Raw genomic sequence first — 20,022 nt, 5'->3', positions numbered from 1 at the left:
TGTTTGTAAAAGTATCACAACAATTGTGTGTGAGGACAGTCTGGACCTGGAGAAGACAGGTTGTTGAGTCAGCACCAATAAACATGCAGATTTAAGCAGGTGATGATGGTTTTGCTTTCAACACTAGGGCGCTAGACTGATCTTTGGAAGGTGAAGTGTGCAAGAAACCTAATGGTTCTGTTACAGAAAGGTTACTTCCTGAACGCATGTTTTCCACATTGAGTATCCAATACATTGAAGGGAACATGCTGTATGCAGGAACACAAATACACATTGTGGCATTTAATGACTTTAGACATAGAGAAGATGTTAAGTGTAGACGTGACAAATTAGTAAACGCTACAAACGTTGGTCCAACATATTAAGTCTGTCAAAGGTTAAAGAGCCACAAATTGTAATAAAGCAGGACTGATGTTTCATGTGGGCGCACAGCCTGATGGTCTTTACAGCCAAGCAAAGCTCCAGCAACTTCGGCACCTGGGCATCAAGTGGGACCGGGTAGAGCACTCTTACACGGGCAAGGAGATCGCTTACATGTCTTAGAAACTCCGAGGTTTTCAACCCACGCAAACCTACTGGTCCGCAAATCTACTCTTACACACGGCTCGCTGCCGCCACGCTGTCACCGCCTGCAAGACTCGTGGGTACCATCGGGCCGCCCCCCGCGGAGCGCCACGGCCCCGGCGCCAGGCCAGCACCGCCACCTCGTGGGGACGCGCCGGCGCGGGGAGCAGAGGCAGCACGGACAGTACGGCCGCGGCCGAGTGGCCGCGCTCCGGGCCCGGCGCCTCTCGCGGGGCGCACGCAGCGGTACGCCACCGGGAGCTGCGCCCGCCCGACTGCCCAGGAGCGGTGCGCCCGCCCCCGGCCGCAGGGCAGCTACCGCTCCGGCCGCCCGGCTTCCAAGGCAAAATCAGGTTGCTGCCGGTCTGCGCGGGGTGAAACCAGCCCCCTAGGGCCTGCGAGGCGGCCACCGGCCAGGGAAGGGCCTTGTGGGCCCGCGGAACGCAAGAACGCGGTCCCCGGCCCGCAGCCCACCACCGTGCGGCAGCGCAGCGCGGCGCGGCGCGGCGCGGCGCGGCCCGGCCCCGCCCCGCCGAGCGCGGAGCGCCCTGCAGCGCCAACGATTGGCTAGGAAAGGGAGGAGGGCGGCCAGATTGGCCAATGAGAGAGGCCCGAAGGGCCGCCGAGCCAATGGGCAGCCCCGCTTTTCGCTTCGCGCGTGAGAGTGCCCCAGCCTATCGAAAGCTCGGCTCAGCGGGGTGAGGGGTCAGAGGGGAGCGCGGCGCCCCGGAAGTGGAAGCGGGAGCGGGAGCGGGAGCGGGGCTGTGCCTATTCTCACGCATCCCGCGGCGCGCACGAGAGGTTCCCGCGTCGGCCTGTGCTTCTCGCGCCCCTGCCGCGCGCCGCGTCGCCATGGTGAGGGCGGTGCTCGCGTTGCGCGAGGGAAGGGGCGGCGGGGGCGGGGGGGAACGACGGTGGGAGCCGCGGCCGTTACCGGCCCCGAGGCGGCGGGGCGGGGCGGGCAGCGGCGGCGCTGACGGGCCGCTTTCCCCGGCAGAGCCTGCCCCTCAACCCCAAGCCCTTCCTGAACGGGCTGACGGGGAAGCCGGTGATGGTGAAGCTGAAGTGGGGGATGGAGTACAAGGGCTACCTCGTCTCCGTCGACGGCTACATGAACATGCAGGTGAGGGCGGGGCGGGGGCCGCGCCGGGGCTGCGGGGGGGGCACTAGGCCTCGGCCCCGGCGGGGCGAAGCGGGGCGCTTGCAGAGGCTCGGCGGTGCCGCACCGGTGGGCGCTGGGCCTCCCCCGGTGACCGCAACCGGGCTGCGGGGCAAAACCGCCGCGTGCCTCGCGGAGGTGCTGCTGTTACAATCGTTCTGACTTTTGCCGGCTTCCTTCTCAAGCTTGCAAACACAGAGGAGTATATAGACGGTGCGTTGTCTGGACACCTGGGTGAAGTTTTGATAAGGTAATTAGAGTATTTACGGTAGAGGCAGCATCTTTCCAAACTTTCTCACCACTTGCATTAAAACTTGTATTGGTAGGTGCTTTTTCTTGTCTAACTTATTGACGTAGCTCTTATGTGAAGGCTATGAATGTGACAATGTGAAATTGAGATCTCTTTGCAGGGGAGGAAAAATGAATTTTTAAATATTTCTATAAGAAGTATTTACAATCCCTCCTTTGGGTAACGAAATACTTCGTTTTTCCAGATTATTGTATATCTGTTAATCGCTTGGCATTATAACTAGTGCATTGCTACTGAAAACGTTTTGCATGCTTGGAAGTTAAACATGACCGTAACTGTTAACTCAGAAGTAAAAACTTCTTCTACAGCATTGTTAGCCAGTTATTACTTTTGGGGTGGTGTTGTGTGTGCAATTGCAGTGAACTTTGTGGAAAAGCTGTATTAAAGAAAATCATTAATAACTAAGGGAGCTCTTGGTTCTATTTACAGGTGTAATAATGTTTTGTACATCAGAGGTGTGGAAGAAGAGGAAGAAGATGGAGAAATGAGAGAATAGGTGTTTTGTATATCTGGAAATAAACTTTTTTTTCTTTTTTTGTTTTCCATACTTTTGTAATAAGGTGTTTACTTTTTGCCCCATTGTGTTTTAATATGGGGGAAGTTAATCCTTTAAAACTACTCTAATTTTTTATTGATATCCAAAAAACTAATGCTGGAGGGTCAGGCAATTATTTCCATTTAAAGCTGAAAATATTAGAGTGAAAAGTCAGTATTGAAAAAAACCAAACCAACCAACCCAAAAGAGCCCCCCAGAACAACTTACAAGTCTTACCAGGATCAACAAATGCCATTATTGTCGAAGGAAGTACCTGAATTTAAGTGATTGCCAGAATGAATTAAATCTTCGAAGTTGTGTACTCCAGAAGAAAATTGATGTTTCATTGATGCGTTGGCTCAGTTCAGCATCTGCTGTCAGACAGCCATACGGGCAGTGCAAACTAGCATGTAATAGAGGGTGAAGAACGTTTTGCCGTGTATATGTGACTTTCTTCTGTCATTCTAAGCTGCATTGCTAAGTAGATTGAAGGAGCTGCAGGAATAGCCTTTTCTCTCTCTTAATGTTGATGATAGTATGGACTGTGGAATAGTAAACAGAAAAATCTTTTTAAAAAATAACCTGATATGCCTGCTGCTGACGGTTTGGTGATGATTCCTTCAGCTCTGGATTGGTTAATGAAGAGGACACAGGTATAATGCTTTGTAGCCCTTTTTAGTAGAAACAAGGTTTCACCTCTTAAGTGACAAAACTAAGTCATCTTCAGTATTTGCAAGAACCTCGCTCTTAGCTGTCTCTGCTTTTAACAGTTGAAGGCTGTGGGCAAAATGCCAGTTATTTGCCCATCTGAAACAGGAAAATATGGCCATCTGTATATTTTACAGTATTTATGTAGTTACTTTTTAAATACACTTAATCTTTAAACCTGTTTACAGACTCTTTGGAGATAGCTGTGAAGACTTCACTGCAGGTGAGATGTGGAGATCTGTTACATCTCAGTGTATCTGAGAAATATTCTGCTTTGAGCCATAAAGCTGGAAGTGCAGCTGTGCAATCATTAGTAAAGAAGGACAAATTTGTATCAACTTTGTAGCCAATATCTACACAAACAAAAGCCTCTTGCCAGCTATAAAGGTCCATAGCATTCAGAGGATTAAGACAACGCACTGCAAAATGGGAGTGTACTTTGTGAGTCTCTGGCATAAAAATTAGGCAGGGACCCAGCTGTGGAAGTAGATCTCACTGACATGGAACTTGAGCCCAGACCCTGGTCACTTACCAGTGCGGCTTGAATTGCTGGGCAAGCCACTGCAACGACTGTACCTTAGTTTCTGCTGTGTCTTCCTCAGAGCATTCTGAAGTAGAAAAGTTCTGTATAAAAGCTACACAGGTGGCAACTGTGGTAGGCACATGTGGCGTGCAGATCCCCAGGTCCTTAGGCTAGGATCATGCATCCTTTCAGAGATGATGAGTGAACAGAGTGCTGGACGCTTTGGGCAGTGTTAGGATTTAATACTGGTTATGTGAATTGGGAGAAAACCAGCCTGTGGGAATAGCTCCTGCAGAGAAATACTGCCCTGTTTCTTTCTCATGTTGGAATTGGAACATGTGTGTGTTCCTTTGATATTTAAATCTGTAAGTTGCCATAAACTGAAAAATCACATTGGATGTACTTGTGAAGGTCTTTTACTACTTTAACTAGTCCCTTATTTTTGGCAGCTTGAAGGCTTACTTCCTAGGCCTGCTGAAGAAGTACCTTACAATCTCATTGGAAAAGTGAAAGTAGCTATTTAAGCTAAAATCAGCACTAGCACAAGAATAAATGAGTACTTTTAAATCAGCAGTGAGCTTAGGAAACTTGAAAACAACTACAGCAAATGCGTTCTTGGAACACTTTCAGTTGCAGGAATGAGAGGCAAAAAGATGTTTGTGATGCATGCCCAGTTTAACATCTGCATGATGCAGAATAGTGCCCTTTCCATGTTACTGATATTTACAGTGGTATCAGTATTGGAGAAGAAGATGATTGTGATTGTCGTCTTAGTATACAGTTCATTCCTTGTCTCGAGTGGCCTGGCACTGCCCTGAAAGCAGCTCCTCCACATGAGGCGAAGCAGGACTGGAGGTGAGTTGTGTAATGTAGGATCTGGGCGCTGGATCACCGGATGGTGCCATCACTGCAATAACATGCTAAGTGTTTTAGTCCTTCAGCTTTAGAGAGTAACTGGGAAGCCCTAGCATATGCTGAACCACTTTTGTGTATGTAGGTGAATGTGACTGGTTCCTCAACTACAGAGAAGTATGTATCTCTAGAAAGATGTCTTTCAAGTTGTACAATACAGGCAGCATGCTTTATTCCTCTCAAGAGGGTAAAGAAAATGTTTTCGCGCTGCAGAGAGAGCTAAAGCCCTCCTGTGATGCATAGCACTTCCTCTGATTCCCTTCCTAGGGGGTGAGAACTCTTCGATGTAGAATGGCAGTGCTTGTTAGAGAATTCATGGCTTCGCTGTAGCACTTTATTTGCCACCATCCCACCATGCACAGAGAAGTGAGATTCTGCTCTGGCTGAACCACCTCCCCCCTGGTTTATTGGCAGGGCTGATCCGGCCGGTGCCAGGCTCCACCACAGCCTGCTGTGTTTCATTCCTGACACACCAGCTCTCCCCCCACCACTGCTGCTTAAGCATTCCCCCTGCAATGGAGCGTCCTGCCCTTGCTATGATGCTGTTGCAAGGTTCCTCTCTAACTTCTGCTTCCAAACATACTGCCGGGGAAAGCCAAAGTCAGCAGCAGGAACCCCTGGAAACAGTAAAGTACCATCTACCCCATCTCCTGGCAATCTTCCTCATGCCTAGCGAGAGAGAATGATGCTTAGGAGGAAGATGAAGGTTATGTCATAGTGCAATACTGAGCCAGTGAAGTAGTATTAGAAGATGATAGCCGATACTATTACTCACCTTTCAGGTTTGTTGTTAAATGCAAATCACTGTATTTTAGCTGCATACCTTGCCTCATTTGCAAACAGGACCTCACCAGAAAGGCTCATTCAAAGAGCCCGTATGTGTTTCTGCTCTACAGGAATGTGTGTATGCACAGAGATGTGTTACAAGCATTTTAAATTGATCCTCTTTCTAAAAGAAAAGAGGATGTCTAAAGAAGATTACCATCATTAGAAGGGTGTTTGAGGGACCACTCAGAAAGACACTCTGTTTTCCATCTGGGAATTACTGAAGCCCTGTAGATGCTATGAACGTTTGAAGAGAGAAGAAAACCGAAAATCCACATTAGGAGTAAATGTTTGCTCCCAGTTCTCCCATCCCTCATTCTATAGGGGGTAGCAGAATCGCACAAACCTTTTGATAATGGAATTGGATAAATTAATGTCTGCCGGGATGAAGTAATGCCTGCCAGGATATCCAGCGCGGTAAGAGGTGTTACGGTCCCTCAGAGGCTGGCGCTGGGATGCCGGGGAGGTGATGGACGCCGGGGAGGGGGGACGTGGGCAGACAAACGCTCCCAGTTCAGGAGCTCCCGTTATCTGGGCAGAGGAAGATCTCCAGGCAGTGCGGCGGGGACAGAAGGCTCTGGGACGCCCCCGCCGGCCAGACCGGTGCTTCGGAGCTTGTCACAGACCAGCACCACGTGCGGATGTTGTCCCTGCCTCGGACCGCACCAAATCCAGCATCCCCCGCCGACAGCAGCCTGCTGCCGAGCTCGCCCTTGAAGCCCGGTGCCTGTGCCAAGCGCCGGCTTCGCTTCCCACTGCCCTGCCCTCGCCCTCTGGTGTGGTGGGAGGTGGGAGATGGGGGGGTGGGGCAGGAGGCCCCTCGCCCGCCCCGCCCCGGGGGGACTTTGAGCGGAGCGGCCGCCGCCTCCGCACGCCGCTGCCATGGCGGGCCGGCACCGGCTGCTGCTGGAGAACGCCCGGCAGCTGGTGCTGGTCTGCGCCCGCGGCGAGGAGTGTCTGCGGCGGGAGGGCGCCGGCGGCCTGGCCGTGCTGCGGGACGCCAGCCTGGTGGTGGGGCTGTGAGTGCGGGGCGGGCTGCGGGGGCCGGCTGCCTGCGCCCGGGGTGCTGCCTGCGCCCGGGGTGCTGCCTGCGCCCGGGGGCTGCCTGCGCCCGGGGTGCTGCCGGGCCCGGGGTGCTGCCGGGCCCGGGGTGCTGCCGGGCCCGGGGGCTGCCTGCGCCCGGGGTGCTGCCTGGGCCCGGGGGCTGCCTGCGCCCGGGGTGCTGCCTGCGCCCGGGTTGCTGCCTGCGCCCGGGGGCTGCCTGCGCCCGGGATGCTGCCTGCGCCCGGGGTGCTGCCGGGCCCGGGGTGCTGCCTGCGCCCGGGGTGCTGCCTGGGCCCGGGGTGCTGCCTGCGCCCGGGGGCTGCCTGCGCCCGGGATGCTGCCTGCGCCCGGGGTGCTGCCGGGCCCGGGGTGCTGCCGGGCCCGGGGTGCTGCCGGGCCCGGGGTGCTGCCTGCGCCCGGGGTGCTGCCGGGCCCGGGGTGCTGCCTGCGCCCGGGGTGCTGCCGGGCCCGGGGTGCTGCCGGGCCCGGGGTGCTGCCGGGACCGGGGGCTGCCTGCGCCCGGGGTGCTGCCTGCGCCCGGGGTGCTGCCGGGACCGGGGTGCTGCCGGGCCCGGGGGCTGCCTGCGCCCGGGGTGCTGCCGGGCCCGGGGGCTGCCTGCGCCCGGGGTGCTGCCGGGACCGGGGGCTGCCTGCGCCCGGGAGCGGCGGCGGGGCGGGCTGCGGGGCCGGGGGCTGCAGCCGCCGGCCTGCGTCGAGGCGGGCCTTCATCACGTTGATTATGTCAGTCAATGTGTCGATACCTTCCACTGTCATACTGCGTTGGCGCTTCCAGCCTGGGGAAGATAACTTATTGATCGTTATTGTTACCCTCTTCTGCCTCTGCTCCGTTTCTGGGCGAACTGACGCAAACCAATAGCGGTCATATAAATAATTTGATTAATGAAATCATAATTAATAACATAGCTACGTCTCTTCTCTCTCATTTCCTAATGCTCTGCTATTTGCATCTTGTAAATACTCAGCTGCGTAGCACAGAGGTACCTTCAGTGAGGTACTCACGATGACTCCCTGTTACTATCCCAGTGGCTTGAGAAGAGCTGGAGAAAGGCAGGGCATGAAGGAGAGGGGTGCTGCGTGCTCCCCAGGAAGCTCCTCTGGTGCAGATGGGGTGCAGCCCATGCATGGCTACAGGGCAGCCCTCAGGTGCAGCCTGGGGTTCCCAGTACCATCCTCAAGAAAATAGCTGATGAACCGATGATCAGCCCCAAAGAGATTTATCCTTATGGCTTCCAAGGGCACAAGGGTATGATTCAGGTCCAGGTGGTGGAGGCTAGCAATGGCAGTTTGACGTCCGTGAGGGGGAAGAGTGCCCTGCAGATACTTGCTGGAGGAAAGCTGTATATTTGCCGATCCACAAGAGAAAGATTCTGTTGTCTAGCAAAAGAGTACCAAGGCATTGTCCTGAGGGGTCTAAGCAGAGGACATGACAGGTGTTATGGCAAACAACTTGAAATGTGTGGCATTACCCCATCGACCCCTGTGAATCTATAAGATTAGCAAACCACCTCCTGTGTGCAGCTGCAGTCCTGCTGAACGTCCCTACCCCTGCCTCTGGAGAGTTGTTGCTCATGCTCCCTTCGTTCATTGTCTGTCGTTTGCAGAGATGGTTGTATCATAGCTGTGGGCCAGGCAGATGTTATTCGCCATCAGTTTTCAGGAGCAACATTTGAAAGAATAATTGACTGCTCTGGGAAGTGTGTGTTACCAGGTAGGCATATTTTTTCATAAAGATACGGTGCTGAATGGTGGCAAGAGCTTAGAGACAAAGTACGTGCGTGTTAGATGTCCCTCCATCCTTTCTCCTCTATATTCAGTACTGGTTTGGTAATACCTTGTGCGGGGTGCAGAGTATCATAGGTTCCTCATCAGGACCGCTGCAAGGAGAAAATTGCAGTACTCGGGATGGTTCTTTTGGACTCCATAGTGGAGATCTGTCTCCTGTTTCATCTTACATCTGTTCCTCTGTAGCATAGATCACAACGGTAATGTAGTTGGCCCACTGAGTGACTTTCAGATTCACCTCTCTTTTCTGCACCCTTTGTGCCCATCAGCCCTTCAGCCACGGAGCTCAGTCTGTCCAAGCCTGTCCACAGTCGGTTGAATTTTAAGCTGCATATTTTGCAACTTTACCTGATAAAAAATAAACCTGAGCAAGTTTATGGCATGTTAAACTTTGCAAGTGTTAGCACATGACTGTTAGACCTCGCATTTTTTTTTTTTATCATTTCATGTTTCATTTGCAGTGGCCTTGGGCACCCAGTAGTGTTGGTTTCTCAGCTTGCAGAAAAAGCTCCTGCTGGAGTAAGTGGACTGTTGCTGGAGTAAGAGCAAGTGCTAGCATACTAAGCCCAGCCTAAACAGTTTGCCTTTTTGAAAGAACAAAAACTTAAAGTCTAATGAACTCTTTCAAAGTTTGTCAGTTATAATTTTTTCCACAGTTTGAAAACACCACCAAAGCAACACAAAAAAATCAGCAACTGATGCATTTACCTAGAGACATTATGCATAAGGTGTGACACCTAAAAATTTGACAGAAAATGTATAGCCTTTGAAGAAAATCCTAGATTTTTGGCTGGTTGGATTTTTGTTTTTCTCTAACCAATAGAGACTTTATAGGGGAGCTTCTGCTGTTCATTTAATTTGCTTCCATGTTCATAACCTCTTCTCTTACAGAGTGAAATAACTGGAGTTTGTTTACTTTGTTTTCTTTAGGCCTGGTAGATGCACACACACATCCAATATGGGCTGGTGATAGGGTTCATGAGTTTGCAATGAAGGTAATGGCACAAAATCGCACAGCTGGATTTTTCTTCCTCTTTTTTTTTTTTTTTTTTTTTTTTTATGCATAACTATTTCTACTTTCTAGTGACTCCCATCTTTCATTTGTAGAAAAATACATAATTTTTGTTAGATAATCTAACTGAGGGAGGAGGGATGATTTTTGCATACTGGTAGGCTGAGGGAGGAGTGTAACAGCAGCCTTTGCAGCCAGCCTTGATATATTTTTTGCATTAATTGAAGCAATACAGGAGTGCTGCCTTCTATTACCATTCAAACCTTGATTATTTGTTTTTTTCCATACAAGTTAACTTTTGAGCTAGAGGTAGGTTTTCCCTTTGGACTCAGGGGGAAGCAAGTCTTCGGAATCATTCTCTTTATGTCGCTTCTTAAATCATTTTTTCACTTAAGTGGAGGGGATAGAGAAGAGGAGGGGGAGGGAGGAAGAACTAATGGGAATTTTCCCCCTGTTTCTTTTTCTCTCTCACTGCAAAGAGACCTCAAATCACTTTCCAGAATCCCTTGGATAGAGAATGCACATTTAAAAGCTAATTGTGTGTGGGGGTTGTTTTTTGTTTCCTTTTTTTTTCCAAAGCTGGCAGGTGCGTCCTACATGGATATCCATGAGGCTGGGGGAGGAATCCATTTTACTGTGGAACACACTCGGAAGGCTACAGAAGAAGAGCTGTTCACTACTTTCAAACACCGACTGGAACGCATGTGCAGAGCAGGATCTACCTTGGTTGAGTGCAAAAGTGGATACGGCTTAAACTTAGACACAGAGCTTAAGATGCTCAGGGTGATCGAACGTGCTAAGCAAACCATGGATATTGGCATTTCTTCAACGTACTGTGGAGCTCATTCGGTGCCAAAGTAATACGCCTTGATTTTTCTTGCTTTTGTTAAGTATTACTGCTTTACATTGAAAATTGGCTGTTATTTTCAGAAAGGTTTCTTCTGCCCAGCCCTCCTAACTTGTAACGTATTTGAAATGGTAGCCAGTATTTAAAGAAGGCTCTCCTAAATTTTTAATTTGAAAGAAGATGGGGAAGCATTATTTAATGGATACTAAATGCCAGCATAAGCTTAGCACAGAACACCCTCCTCCCACTGGTGCTCACAGTGAGCATAACGTACAGTGAGCATAACAATATTTCAAAATATTCCTTTACAGCAAGTTCTCCTGCTTGAGTTTTCGGCTATCCTTCAAGCTTAGTCTCTGCCATGAGCTTTTATTTTTATATTTTATTTTATCATATACTTAATATTTATATATCATTATTATATTAAATATATATCATATTTATAAAATTAATCTTTTTATATAATTATAAACATCACATATATATAAATATATGAAATATATATTAAATAAATAAATATTATTTAATAATACCTCAGTAAACAAAGCTTAGTTATGCTTCCATGCAGTGAAGAATTACATATGTCTTATAGGCATGAGTAGAAAATTAATGTCCTTAATCACAACTATTTTGATGGCTGAAGTAGGCATACCATAACAAGCCTTCCTCACCTTGATGTTTTTTTCCTTATGATGAAAATAACATCTTCAAGTTACCAGATTTCATTGTATGAAAAAATTAATGAGGAGTTTTACCTAGGTAGGTGCATGTGACCCATGTATTTTGACAGACTAAGTGGCAGGCTGCTGCAAAACAAGGCACATAAGGTGGAGGCAGGCGTAGCATCACAGTGATACTGTAGCAATGTTTATGAGATGTTAATTTAAAAAAAAAAAAATTTTTACTCCAGAAAAAGCCTACCTCTTCCAGCATTCAAGAAAACATGACCTAGAAAAAATTATTTGCAATTTAATTATTGTGTATTTGGGGCAGGATGGGAAATTTTCTTTTGTTAATGTAACTCTTCAAAAGGAATCCTATATCATCTTCTATAACTGGAAGATGGTTAAGAATAAAATAAGTATAATCTGCTGAAAACATCAAATATTTCTTTCAAGAAGCTCTACTAAAATTTGGAGGACTTAGTGGTTAAATAAAATTGAGGTTTTACTCCCACTTTATATATATTTCTTAGCCCTTCCTTTCCTCCTCCTCTAAAAAACCTGGGGAAGATTTTGGTCAAAATCACGATCAATAGTCTTTCCCACCAAAATATTTCAAGCATTTCTATAAACTATTGAAATAAATTCCAGTGTTTTTACAAATATATCAAATCTTATGTGTTAGAAAGACAGGTGTACCATCTCATTCTCTGCACGGTTCTGTCCCCACTGATGCATATCAAGCATAACAAAATAGAGGTAGTGAGGATATTCTATTTTAAGTAAGTAGAAAATGTTGTTGGGGAATTGAAGAAATTTCCTGAAGGAAATACTGAATTACCTGTATTTTCTAACTTGGATCTTCTTTTCATTCAAATGTTCACATCTAGAATATTTTGCTTGAGTTTCCTGCTACTCTTCAAACTTAGTCTCTGCCTTGGGTTTTTATTTTGACCAGAAGGAATTCTGCAGTCCTTCCCTCATCCAAGGCCTGATGATCAGAGCCATGGTCCTCATCCTTTGGCTGGCGCCTGAACATCTGGGTTCAGCTGAGGAAAGCATCCTGCTTTGCTGAGCTGCAATTTTAAACTGAATTTCCTGCAGCTTCAGTAACAGTGGAGGATTGCAAGGGGAAGCAGGCTTGGGGCTGGGAGTTGCTCTGTAATATTACATATGCAAATGAGTTTATGATCTTGTGGATTCCAGAAGCTGTTAAACAGACATCTTCCAAGTCATTTAAGCTCATGCAGTTTGCTTTCATCTTTATATTCCATAAAACTGCCTTGTAGTTCACTTACGCATAAATCTTACGAACAGAAGAGTAATATTGATTTAACTATTTTTATTTAAAACTTCTTGATTTATGCAGGTCTTAAAATGCAATGCCTGCAAGATGTTTTTTGTGGCAGGTACTTAATGGTTATTCTTGAGTAGATGGCCGTTAAAAGTCTAATAATCTTGTGATGGTTTTGGAATGATCATGGTCATGCAAATTCATTACCATCAATCTGCTAACATGAAATCAATTTAAAATCATTCTATTTAATGTGAAACAAGAGAGCAATACTATGCTTGCTCACGGAAACTGCTGCTGAGACCCCCACAGGGCTGCTGCCGAGGAGCGTTGTTAAGTTCTTGCTGAGGCATTTGCTTGTTTACGTCTTGTACTTGGTTTAATTTACTGTTGCAAGTCTGGCCTCTTACAGCTGAAGCCTCTCCATAAAGTTCATTTAATTGGCAAAAGTGCCAACTCTTCCATGTTGCCAAGTCTTGCAGTATGTGGCATGTCTTGTAAAGCCTCAGTATGTAGAGTCTTAAGAGGAACCTACCTCCAGACTTGCCAGTACTGGTTATTCTTTTTTTTCCCACCTGGAAATTAGCTTTGGGCAAATGCTGAGAACTTGCTGCATGTATTTGTCCGTGATTCTAGGCATATGGTGATTCCGTCTGGTTTTCTGTTTCTAGAAGGCACCATTGAAACATGATTCAAACTGACCCTGCTGTGCACCAGGGGTTGGGTCAGATGAGTTCCAGTGGTCTTTACAAACAAACACTAAATCTGTGGGACTGTGATACAGTGCACTGGTAATACACAGTATTATGGTATGATAATGGTAATACGCAGTACTTAGTGAAGTGTGCACCAAGCAGGGCAGGCGACTGTAGTCTGAGCCGTCCTAGAGAAAAATAAGGCTGCTTTGTTTATAGTGATCCTTGTTCCATCCATTCCTTTTAAGAAATGTTTCCAGCCTTGGAACTTCCAGCCTTCGAGTATCTCCGGTTCTTTAGGAATTGAATCTAAAATGCTTATAGTAGGGGGGCAAAGAAACAATTGCTCTATCATCCCTTTAGTCATAATTTTGAATCCAATTTATGATTGTGGGGATGTCTGATTGCAATTGTGGGTTTTGGTTGGTTTTGTTGGGGTTTGTTTGTTTGTTTGTTTGTTTTTTGATTGGCAAGGGTTCATTGTGCATTGTGCCCTTTTCATCTTTGGGAAGACATTTTGGAAGTGGTTTCCCGAGCAGAAGTCTCTTGTGTTAAAACAATGGCAGTTATGCATTCTTGGGCATTATGTCCCCCAAAAAGTGAAACCAAGACTTAGGTCTCCCTCTGTTTTGCCTTGGCTCTGGTCCTCATTTTTTAGTCCAAGTTCCTCCAAAGGCTACTGAGTAAAAGAAGAAAAGGGAGAAGCTCGAGCAACCTCAATGACTGTTACAGTGAGAGGCGAACAAAAGAAGGGCCATAAGCTGGGTTCTGCTCTGCTTTAGAACCACACAGCCTCATTTATAAATCTAACCAGAATTTGGCTTCTTGAATTTGCTGCTGCTGTAAAACTCCCAAGTCGCCCACACATGGTACTCGAATAATGCTGGTCTGTGCATGCCCTGCAGGGCCTGAAGGGAGGATTGAGGTGTCACAGGCACCTCTAGCTGCAGTATGTCACTTAGCTTTAGATCTTAAAATTGCAAAATATTAACTTAACTGCATATTTTGGGATTGTTTGCTCTTTCAAAAGCATTTACTGATCTGTCCCGGGTTATCTTTGCATAATAGGGGGTTCACAAATGGTTCTGGCTTTGGCAAATTGAACCTCCAGAGGCCCCTCTGACTTAGAAACAGTTTTCCAGCTATCGCTCTGAATGATATGAAAGGAGGAGAGATACATTTAATGATTTGTGCTGTACATCCCCTTTGAGCTTTGATACTTGCATAACAATATTGCATGCATACTATTTAACATATATAATAATTTACATTTTTGTAAATAGTTGTGTTTTAGAATACAGTATAAGGAGGTCAGAATATATGAATAGGTAAGCAGAATAATTAATTTTAAAATAACCTGTATCTTGGTTAGCGATCCAGACACCAACCTTATGAAATATATATAGCAGTGCAAGCTAATATTCTTTGAATTGAAAGTAACTCAAGTTTGAGAGTACATGAATTACAGTAGTTTTAAAATTTTAAATCTGCAGGTTTGTTGAGTGATTTGTATTTGCATCATTTTCTAAATAATCTTGTAATTGCATGTACGATTTGAATGTTTGCCAGACTTCAAGGATGTTATTTAATATTTTCTTTTATGTTATATAATATTTTCTTTTCCTTAGAGGGAAAACTGCTACTGAAGCCACAGATGACATTATCAATAACCATCTCCCTAAACTGAAAGAATTGAAACTAAGTGGTGAAATACATGTTGACAATATAGATGTGTTCTGTGAGAAGGGAGTCTTTGATCTGGAGTCTACTAGGAGGATTCTTCAAGCTGGAAAAGATATAGGGTTACAGATTAACTTCCATGGTGATGAACTCCATCCAATGAAATCTGCTGAGGTACATCTTTCTTAACATTCAGTTAAGCCATTTTTGCTCTTGTGACAGCTGAATCTTTGAAAGAATTGCAGTTTTCAAACCTGAGGTTTTCTTTTCTAAGACTTTATAAAATAGACCGTTCATAGACACCTATTTCTATCAGATGATAGAACGTGCAACCCTAGTGCAGCTTTGGTGTTGGGAGAAGGGTTTGCCGGAGTCAAGAAGACGCTCAATATGAGTTATGCATCTTGCTCAACTTTATTAGTTTCTAACACTACTTATATAGAACCGATACATATGCATATTCGTAAAGCAGAAATGTAATTGGTTAGTAGTCTCTAAATGTGCGCGGTTCTCACACCCCTAATTATCATGACTAAAATAAGCATTCTATCCATGTAGCTAATTGTGTTGCTGTGCTTCAGCCTTGCGGTTTGCTACTCCCTATTTTCCCATACCGGTCCCTATCTCTCTTGGCCCTGCACCTGCTTTCCCAGCAACTGTAGCTTGTTACAGCCAGGGCCTGTTAGCACAACACAGTTACTCGGTCTCAGGATTCAAGAATAGCTCAAGGCTACCTTGCTTGTTATCTTCAGCACAGCAACTTCAGTACAATTCTGATTACAGGCCTATTCTAATACCAGGCCTGGATTGTGCAGATCTTCAGAGATTCTAAAGCCATGCTTCTGCAGCCATTCTTCTGCACTTTGGAGTTAAGGACATGGGAGGAAGCCTTGACCTCTGGGACTAACATTCACTGCCTAATCAAACATTGACTTTGCTTATCTTCCACATGGGATACAGATGGGGAAGGTGGATATCTGTGAACCCAGCAATGGCAAAACCACAGTTTCTATAGAACTTGAAAAATCTTTTTTCCTTAAATGTCTTGTCAACAAGTCAGATGTGCGGTGAGCACACTCAGAGGGATGGTTTAGGCAAGAATAGGCTCCCACGTATCTTGATTAAAAAAAGTCACTCTGAGACCATGTTTCACCATCATATAAATGTTGCTTCCTTTCTGTGGGGTCAACTCAAGTTATTGTCTGCTGTAATTGAAAAACACCAAAAACAAACAAAAAGTTGATTGATCATAAAAGCCTTTTTGGTGTTTCACCATTGAAGGCAGCAGCACTACTACTTCAGCAACCAGTGTCAGTTTTGTTTTCTGCTGGATACTTTATAAACAGGAGTTGATAACGGTTTTACCCATAGCAGTCCCAGAGTTTGCATGGTAGGCTGATTAAAAACCCCACCAAAGGTATGCTTGCACTTAATAGATGGTTAATACCTTTTTGTGATCAACTTTTCCTGCAGTAAATTAGCAAATGCTTTCTCTCTATATTCTGTTTGTTCTTTTAAGTATTCTTTATGATTTTTCTTTTAGTAAATTTTACATTAATAGTGAAATGTCGCCTCCAGTTGTTTGAGAACAACAACTGCTTTACTGAATTGAGTAACTTTCTTGAAAATTTGTGTAGCTTGGAGCTGAACTAGGAGCCCGGGCTATCAGCCACCTGGAAGAAGTTAGTGATGAAGGTATCACGGCGATGGCAAGAGCTAAGTGCGCTGCTGTCCTTTTACCAACAACTGCCTACATGCTAAGGTAAGGCCACCAGATTGGAGGGAAACCTTTGTAACAGCAAAACCATGTTTGTGATTTCCGGGTCTTTTAATGCAAAAGCATAAGCTTGTATCTGTGCCTTAAAGATCAGGCTGGATCAGTGAAGACAATCACAAATACAAAGAACTGAATGAAACTCCTTACATCTTGTTTCTGGAGGAGATCCTCAAAAATGAGGCAGTACCATTCCCTTCTGAGGAGTCTCACAGTAGATGTGGAGTGGTTCAGTCAGCACTGGAATTTAACCCTTATGACAGGCTAAGGTAATAATAGGGCATTCATTTAGGGAGAAAACTGGACCTTTAATCCATTCAGATTCTTTAATCTATTTAGACTTTGAAAACTGAGTTGGCTTCTTTTCAGGTAATTATATCTGCAATATATGTATTTGCTCTCTTGCAGAAGGTTTTGCTGGGAAGTTAATCTTTTGTTATCAAAAAAGCTGAAAGACTGTGGGTAGCATTTTAAAAATCTCGTCTGATTTTACCCAGGCAACACTGAGCAGAATTGCCTTAAGAACACAATTTTCCATATGCAGATATTACTGATAAACATAGGTGGATCACCTGCTTACCCCTAATGCCAAAAATAAGCCAATTAGATGATGAGGACCATGACCCGATAACACCTTCCTTCCCATGAAGAGAAGATCCTTGAGCTGATATTGGTTTATTTTCAACACCCTGCTTTCTGAAGCATTGAGGCTTGGGCCATTGCCACCTGTGCTCACTCCTATGTCCGTGCTGGTGTTTCTGTTTGCGGTTAGTTGTTCGTGTCCTGCACCAGTGCTTTTGAACCACTGGCTGATTGCAACTACATGCACGGCCAGGATACAGATCTCAGGGGGGATGTGTGTTCCCTCCCAGGCAGGGAGGTAAAGGACACACAGAGGCACAACCACCCATGGAAAAAGCTGCAGCTGTTACTCACGTGTTACTCCAGAGATTCCGTGCAGTGAAAGTTTATAACCTCAGGATGAGCCTAAGATGGGTATAATAATGAGCTGTAAGAAATGAGGCCTCATTTGTTGCGGTGTCTGGTGCACTGTTTACTGAAAACAGGTCTCCTGGTCTGATGTATTCTAAAAATGAAGAAGCCATGAGCGAGATACTCATTAAAAGAGTATTAGAGGGCTGAAATCTGTGCAGTGTATGAGAAGGAGTTGCTATGATGTCATGTGGTGCATCTTTTGCTGGCCTCCCTCAGCTCCTTCTGTACCACTTATGAGAGCTCAGACCTTGGGAGGTCTGGCTCCTGCACTGTCCCCTGGCTTTAAGAAAAGCAGTAGTGGTCAGGGCTTCACCTGATGGCCAAAGCTGAGCTGGCAAGTGCAGCTGGAGAGCCGCTTAATGGTAAGCGCACTTGTTTTGGCCTTTGCTAACCATTGCCTGCAGTACCCCTAAGGAGTCTGGCGGCATGGCGCAGCAGGGGGTGCAGAGGCTGGAAGGACACATGAGGATGGGGAATGGCTCTTCAGACAAATCTTTTTAAACACGGTTAACTCCCAGGGCATCGTGGTGTGCAGGAACCGGTGGTATTTTCTCATAAATCTGCTAAGAGGCTTCTATAGGGAGAGGATTGGCTTATACCAAATGTAAGTACTTCATCGAGATCTCATTTATTGTTCTTTTCTGTTAACTACGGTGCTTTTAATACTGCTTTTTGAGCAGCAGTTGCTGTAATGTTTCATTTTTATTGTTACACTAGTTTATTTTCAGACACCATGTTTGGCAGCATTGGCTTTACTAGCAGCTGTGGTTAAAACTTCTTAGGGAGTATATTTCCTAGTGCCCACCCTTGCAAACACCTACCCAGTTTAATCCAGCATCCAAACAATTTTGAAATGGCTATTCCAGATATTGAAGTTATTGAAGATCTATTTTGCATTAACATTGCTAAGTGAGCAAATCCTCAAATATATACAAATTAAATTCACAACCTGAACTTACTATTTTGAATTGCCAGCAGAATCAGGAAGGAAGGACTGCATCGCTTGTGCCACTGCTCGTATTTGGGAGCCTGTCTTTGAAGCTATAAGAATTAGAAAATTACATTTTTGAGAAATGAAGATTTTCACCTTGTAAATCCTCAAAGTGGCTGAGGTCTGGATAAATACCAGAACTTTGGTGACCTGGAGCCCGATAGTTTGTACTGCCTGCTGCCACATGCTGTTACTGCAAAAGCAGTGGATCACACTTCCCATTTATGCTGTCCATAGGGTGATAGGTAGGGAGTCAAGAGAAGATTTTGGGCTTTTGTCTCCGGAAGGATTAGTGTAACTGAACGCATGAATGTAGCCAAACTGAGTGATGACTTTTGCTCCTGTAAATCATCATATAATAACTAAGCAAATTGTACTGACAAGTGTCTTTTTCCCCACTAGACTGAAGCAACCTCAAGCTAGAAAAATGTTAGAAGAAGGAGTTATAGTTGCTCTTGGCAGTGACTTTAATCCTAATGCATACTGCTTTTCAATGGTAAGCTATTCCTAATACTCATGACACCACAAAATTATGAAATCTCTTTGTAGTACAGCTTGTGTATAGATCTTGCACACTTAAAACATTCTTCATAACCGCACAGACCTGTATGCCCTGCTCAGGCAACTGCTTATGCTTATTTGTATTGGTAGTTTTTGCCAGAAATTCTTGAAACCAGAAGGGGCTCTATTCTTCATATGCACTGAGAGGCTTATAAAAAAGGCTCTCAGACTTCCTGATTTTAGAGTTCCCATTATGGAGTTGGCAAGATTTGCCTTATGCAGGACAACTCCTTCTGTTGCACCAGGAGGAAGGAGAGTGCTTAGGGATGTGAGGCATGAAGAGCTTTATTTATGTGACTGGTAACTCCCATGTTCCACTTAATTTGCCGACCAGCCTATGGTGATGCATCTAGCCTGTGTAAACATGAAGATGTCAATGAATGAAGCATTAGCAGCTGCCACCATTAATGCGGCTTATGCCCTGGGAAAGTCGGACACGCATGGCTCCATAGAGGTTGGCAAGCAGGGGGATCTTCTTATCATAAATTCATCAAGGTTTGTTTTTCCATTGTTGTTTGATATGGGATTTAACATAAGGGACTTTGTTTTTCATGATGTTTAGCTAGTGGAGAGGTTAGTGAATTCCTCGTGCTTTAGAAGTTATTTTAATCTGAAAAAAGGGACATTGCTAGCATCTTAGAGCCATTTTCATTCTCCTTAATCACTTCAGTGGAAAATAAAGCCTAAGACTTTTGGGGCTAATATTACAAATGATCCTTGCCTAATTACAAATTATCTACAGATGTTTATTTTGTGGAAGGAATTCTTTACTGATTTGTACATTAACTCACTGTATTCATGCAACAAGAGATCGACATGTAGACATGGAACAGTATTTTCTCATGGTTCAAGCAAATCTTTTCTAATTGCCAGGTATACTAGGTATGTGATCTGCTTTTATGCAAGTCTGGGTATTTGTAAACCACTTGTTGTCTTTTTAGGTGGGAGCACTTGATTTACCAGTTTGGGGGACATGAAGCACTGATCAGCTATGTTATAGTTAAAGGGAAAGTCATCTATCAAAATGAGAAGTGTGGGACAATGAGCAGTTACTGAGAGAAGACAGTCATTTAGGAAGCTACTGTAATCAAATAAACGTGGAGTATTTCAAAGCAACAGACAAATCA

The 20,022-nt window shown here is 45.4% G+C and overlaps 2 protein-coding genes across 3 annotated transcripts; both read left to right on the top strand.

Moving 5' to 3' along the window:
* The first annotated feature begins 1,277 nt into the window (after positions 1-1,277).
* SNRPF (small nuclear ribonucleoprotein polypeptide F) lies at positions 1,278-2,580 on the top strand. Its single transcript, XM_037389107.1, has 4 exons — positions 1,278-1,419; positions 1,562-1,687; positions 1,909-1,973; positions 2,463-2,580. Exons 1-4 carry the CDS (start codon positions 1,417-1,419, stop codon positions 2,527-2,529), a joined length of 261 nt encoding a protein of 86 aa, XP_037245004.1. The 5' UTR covers positions 1,278-1,416; the 3' UTR covers positions 2,530-2,580.
* Positions 2,581-6,386: 3,806 nt separating this feature from the next.
* Positions 6,387-20,022, top strand: AMDHD1 (amidohydrolase domain containing 1). Of its 2 annotated transcripts, XM_037389104.1 has the most exons (9): positions 6,388-6,555; positions 8,203-8,309; positions 9,314-9,378; positions 9,975-10,252; positions 14,522-14,747; positions 16,211-16,335; positions 18,737-18,830; positions 19,230-19,390; positions 19,837-20,022. In XM_037389104.1, exons 1-9 carry the CDS (start codon positions 6,419-6,421, stop codon positions 19,949-19,951), a joined length of 1,308 nt encoding a protein of 435 aa, XP_037245001.1. In that variant the 5' UTR covers positions 6,388-6,418; the 3' UTR covers positions 19,952-20,022. The 2 variants fall into 2 exon arrangements, with proteins under 2 accessions (XP_037245002.1, XP_037245001.1); XM_037389105.1 differs by lacking the exon at positions 19,230-19,390 and having other exon boundaries at positions 6,387-6,555; positions 19,837-19,967.

Source organism: Falco rusticolus, chromosome 5 (genome assembly GCF_015220075.1).
Source record: "Falco rusticolus isolate bFalRus1 chromosome 5, bFalRus1.pri, whole genome shotgun sequence".
Classification (NCBI taxonomy): Eukaryota; Metazoa; Chordata; class Aves; order Falconiformes; family Falconidae; genus Falco; species Falco rusticolus.
Note: the sequence above shows the minus strand (reverse complement) of the source record. Positions and strands in the feature narration are given on the sequence as shown.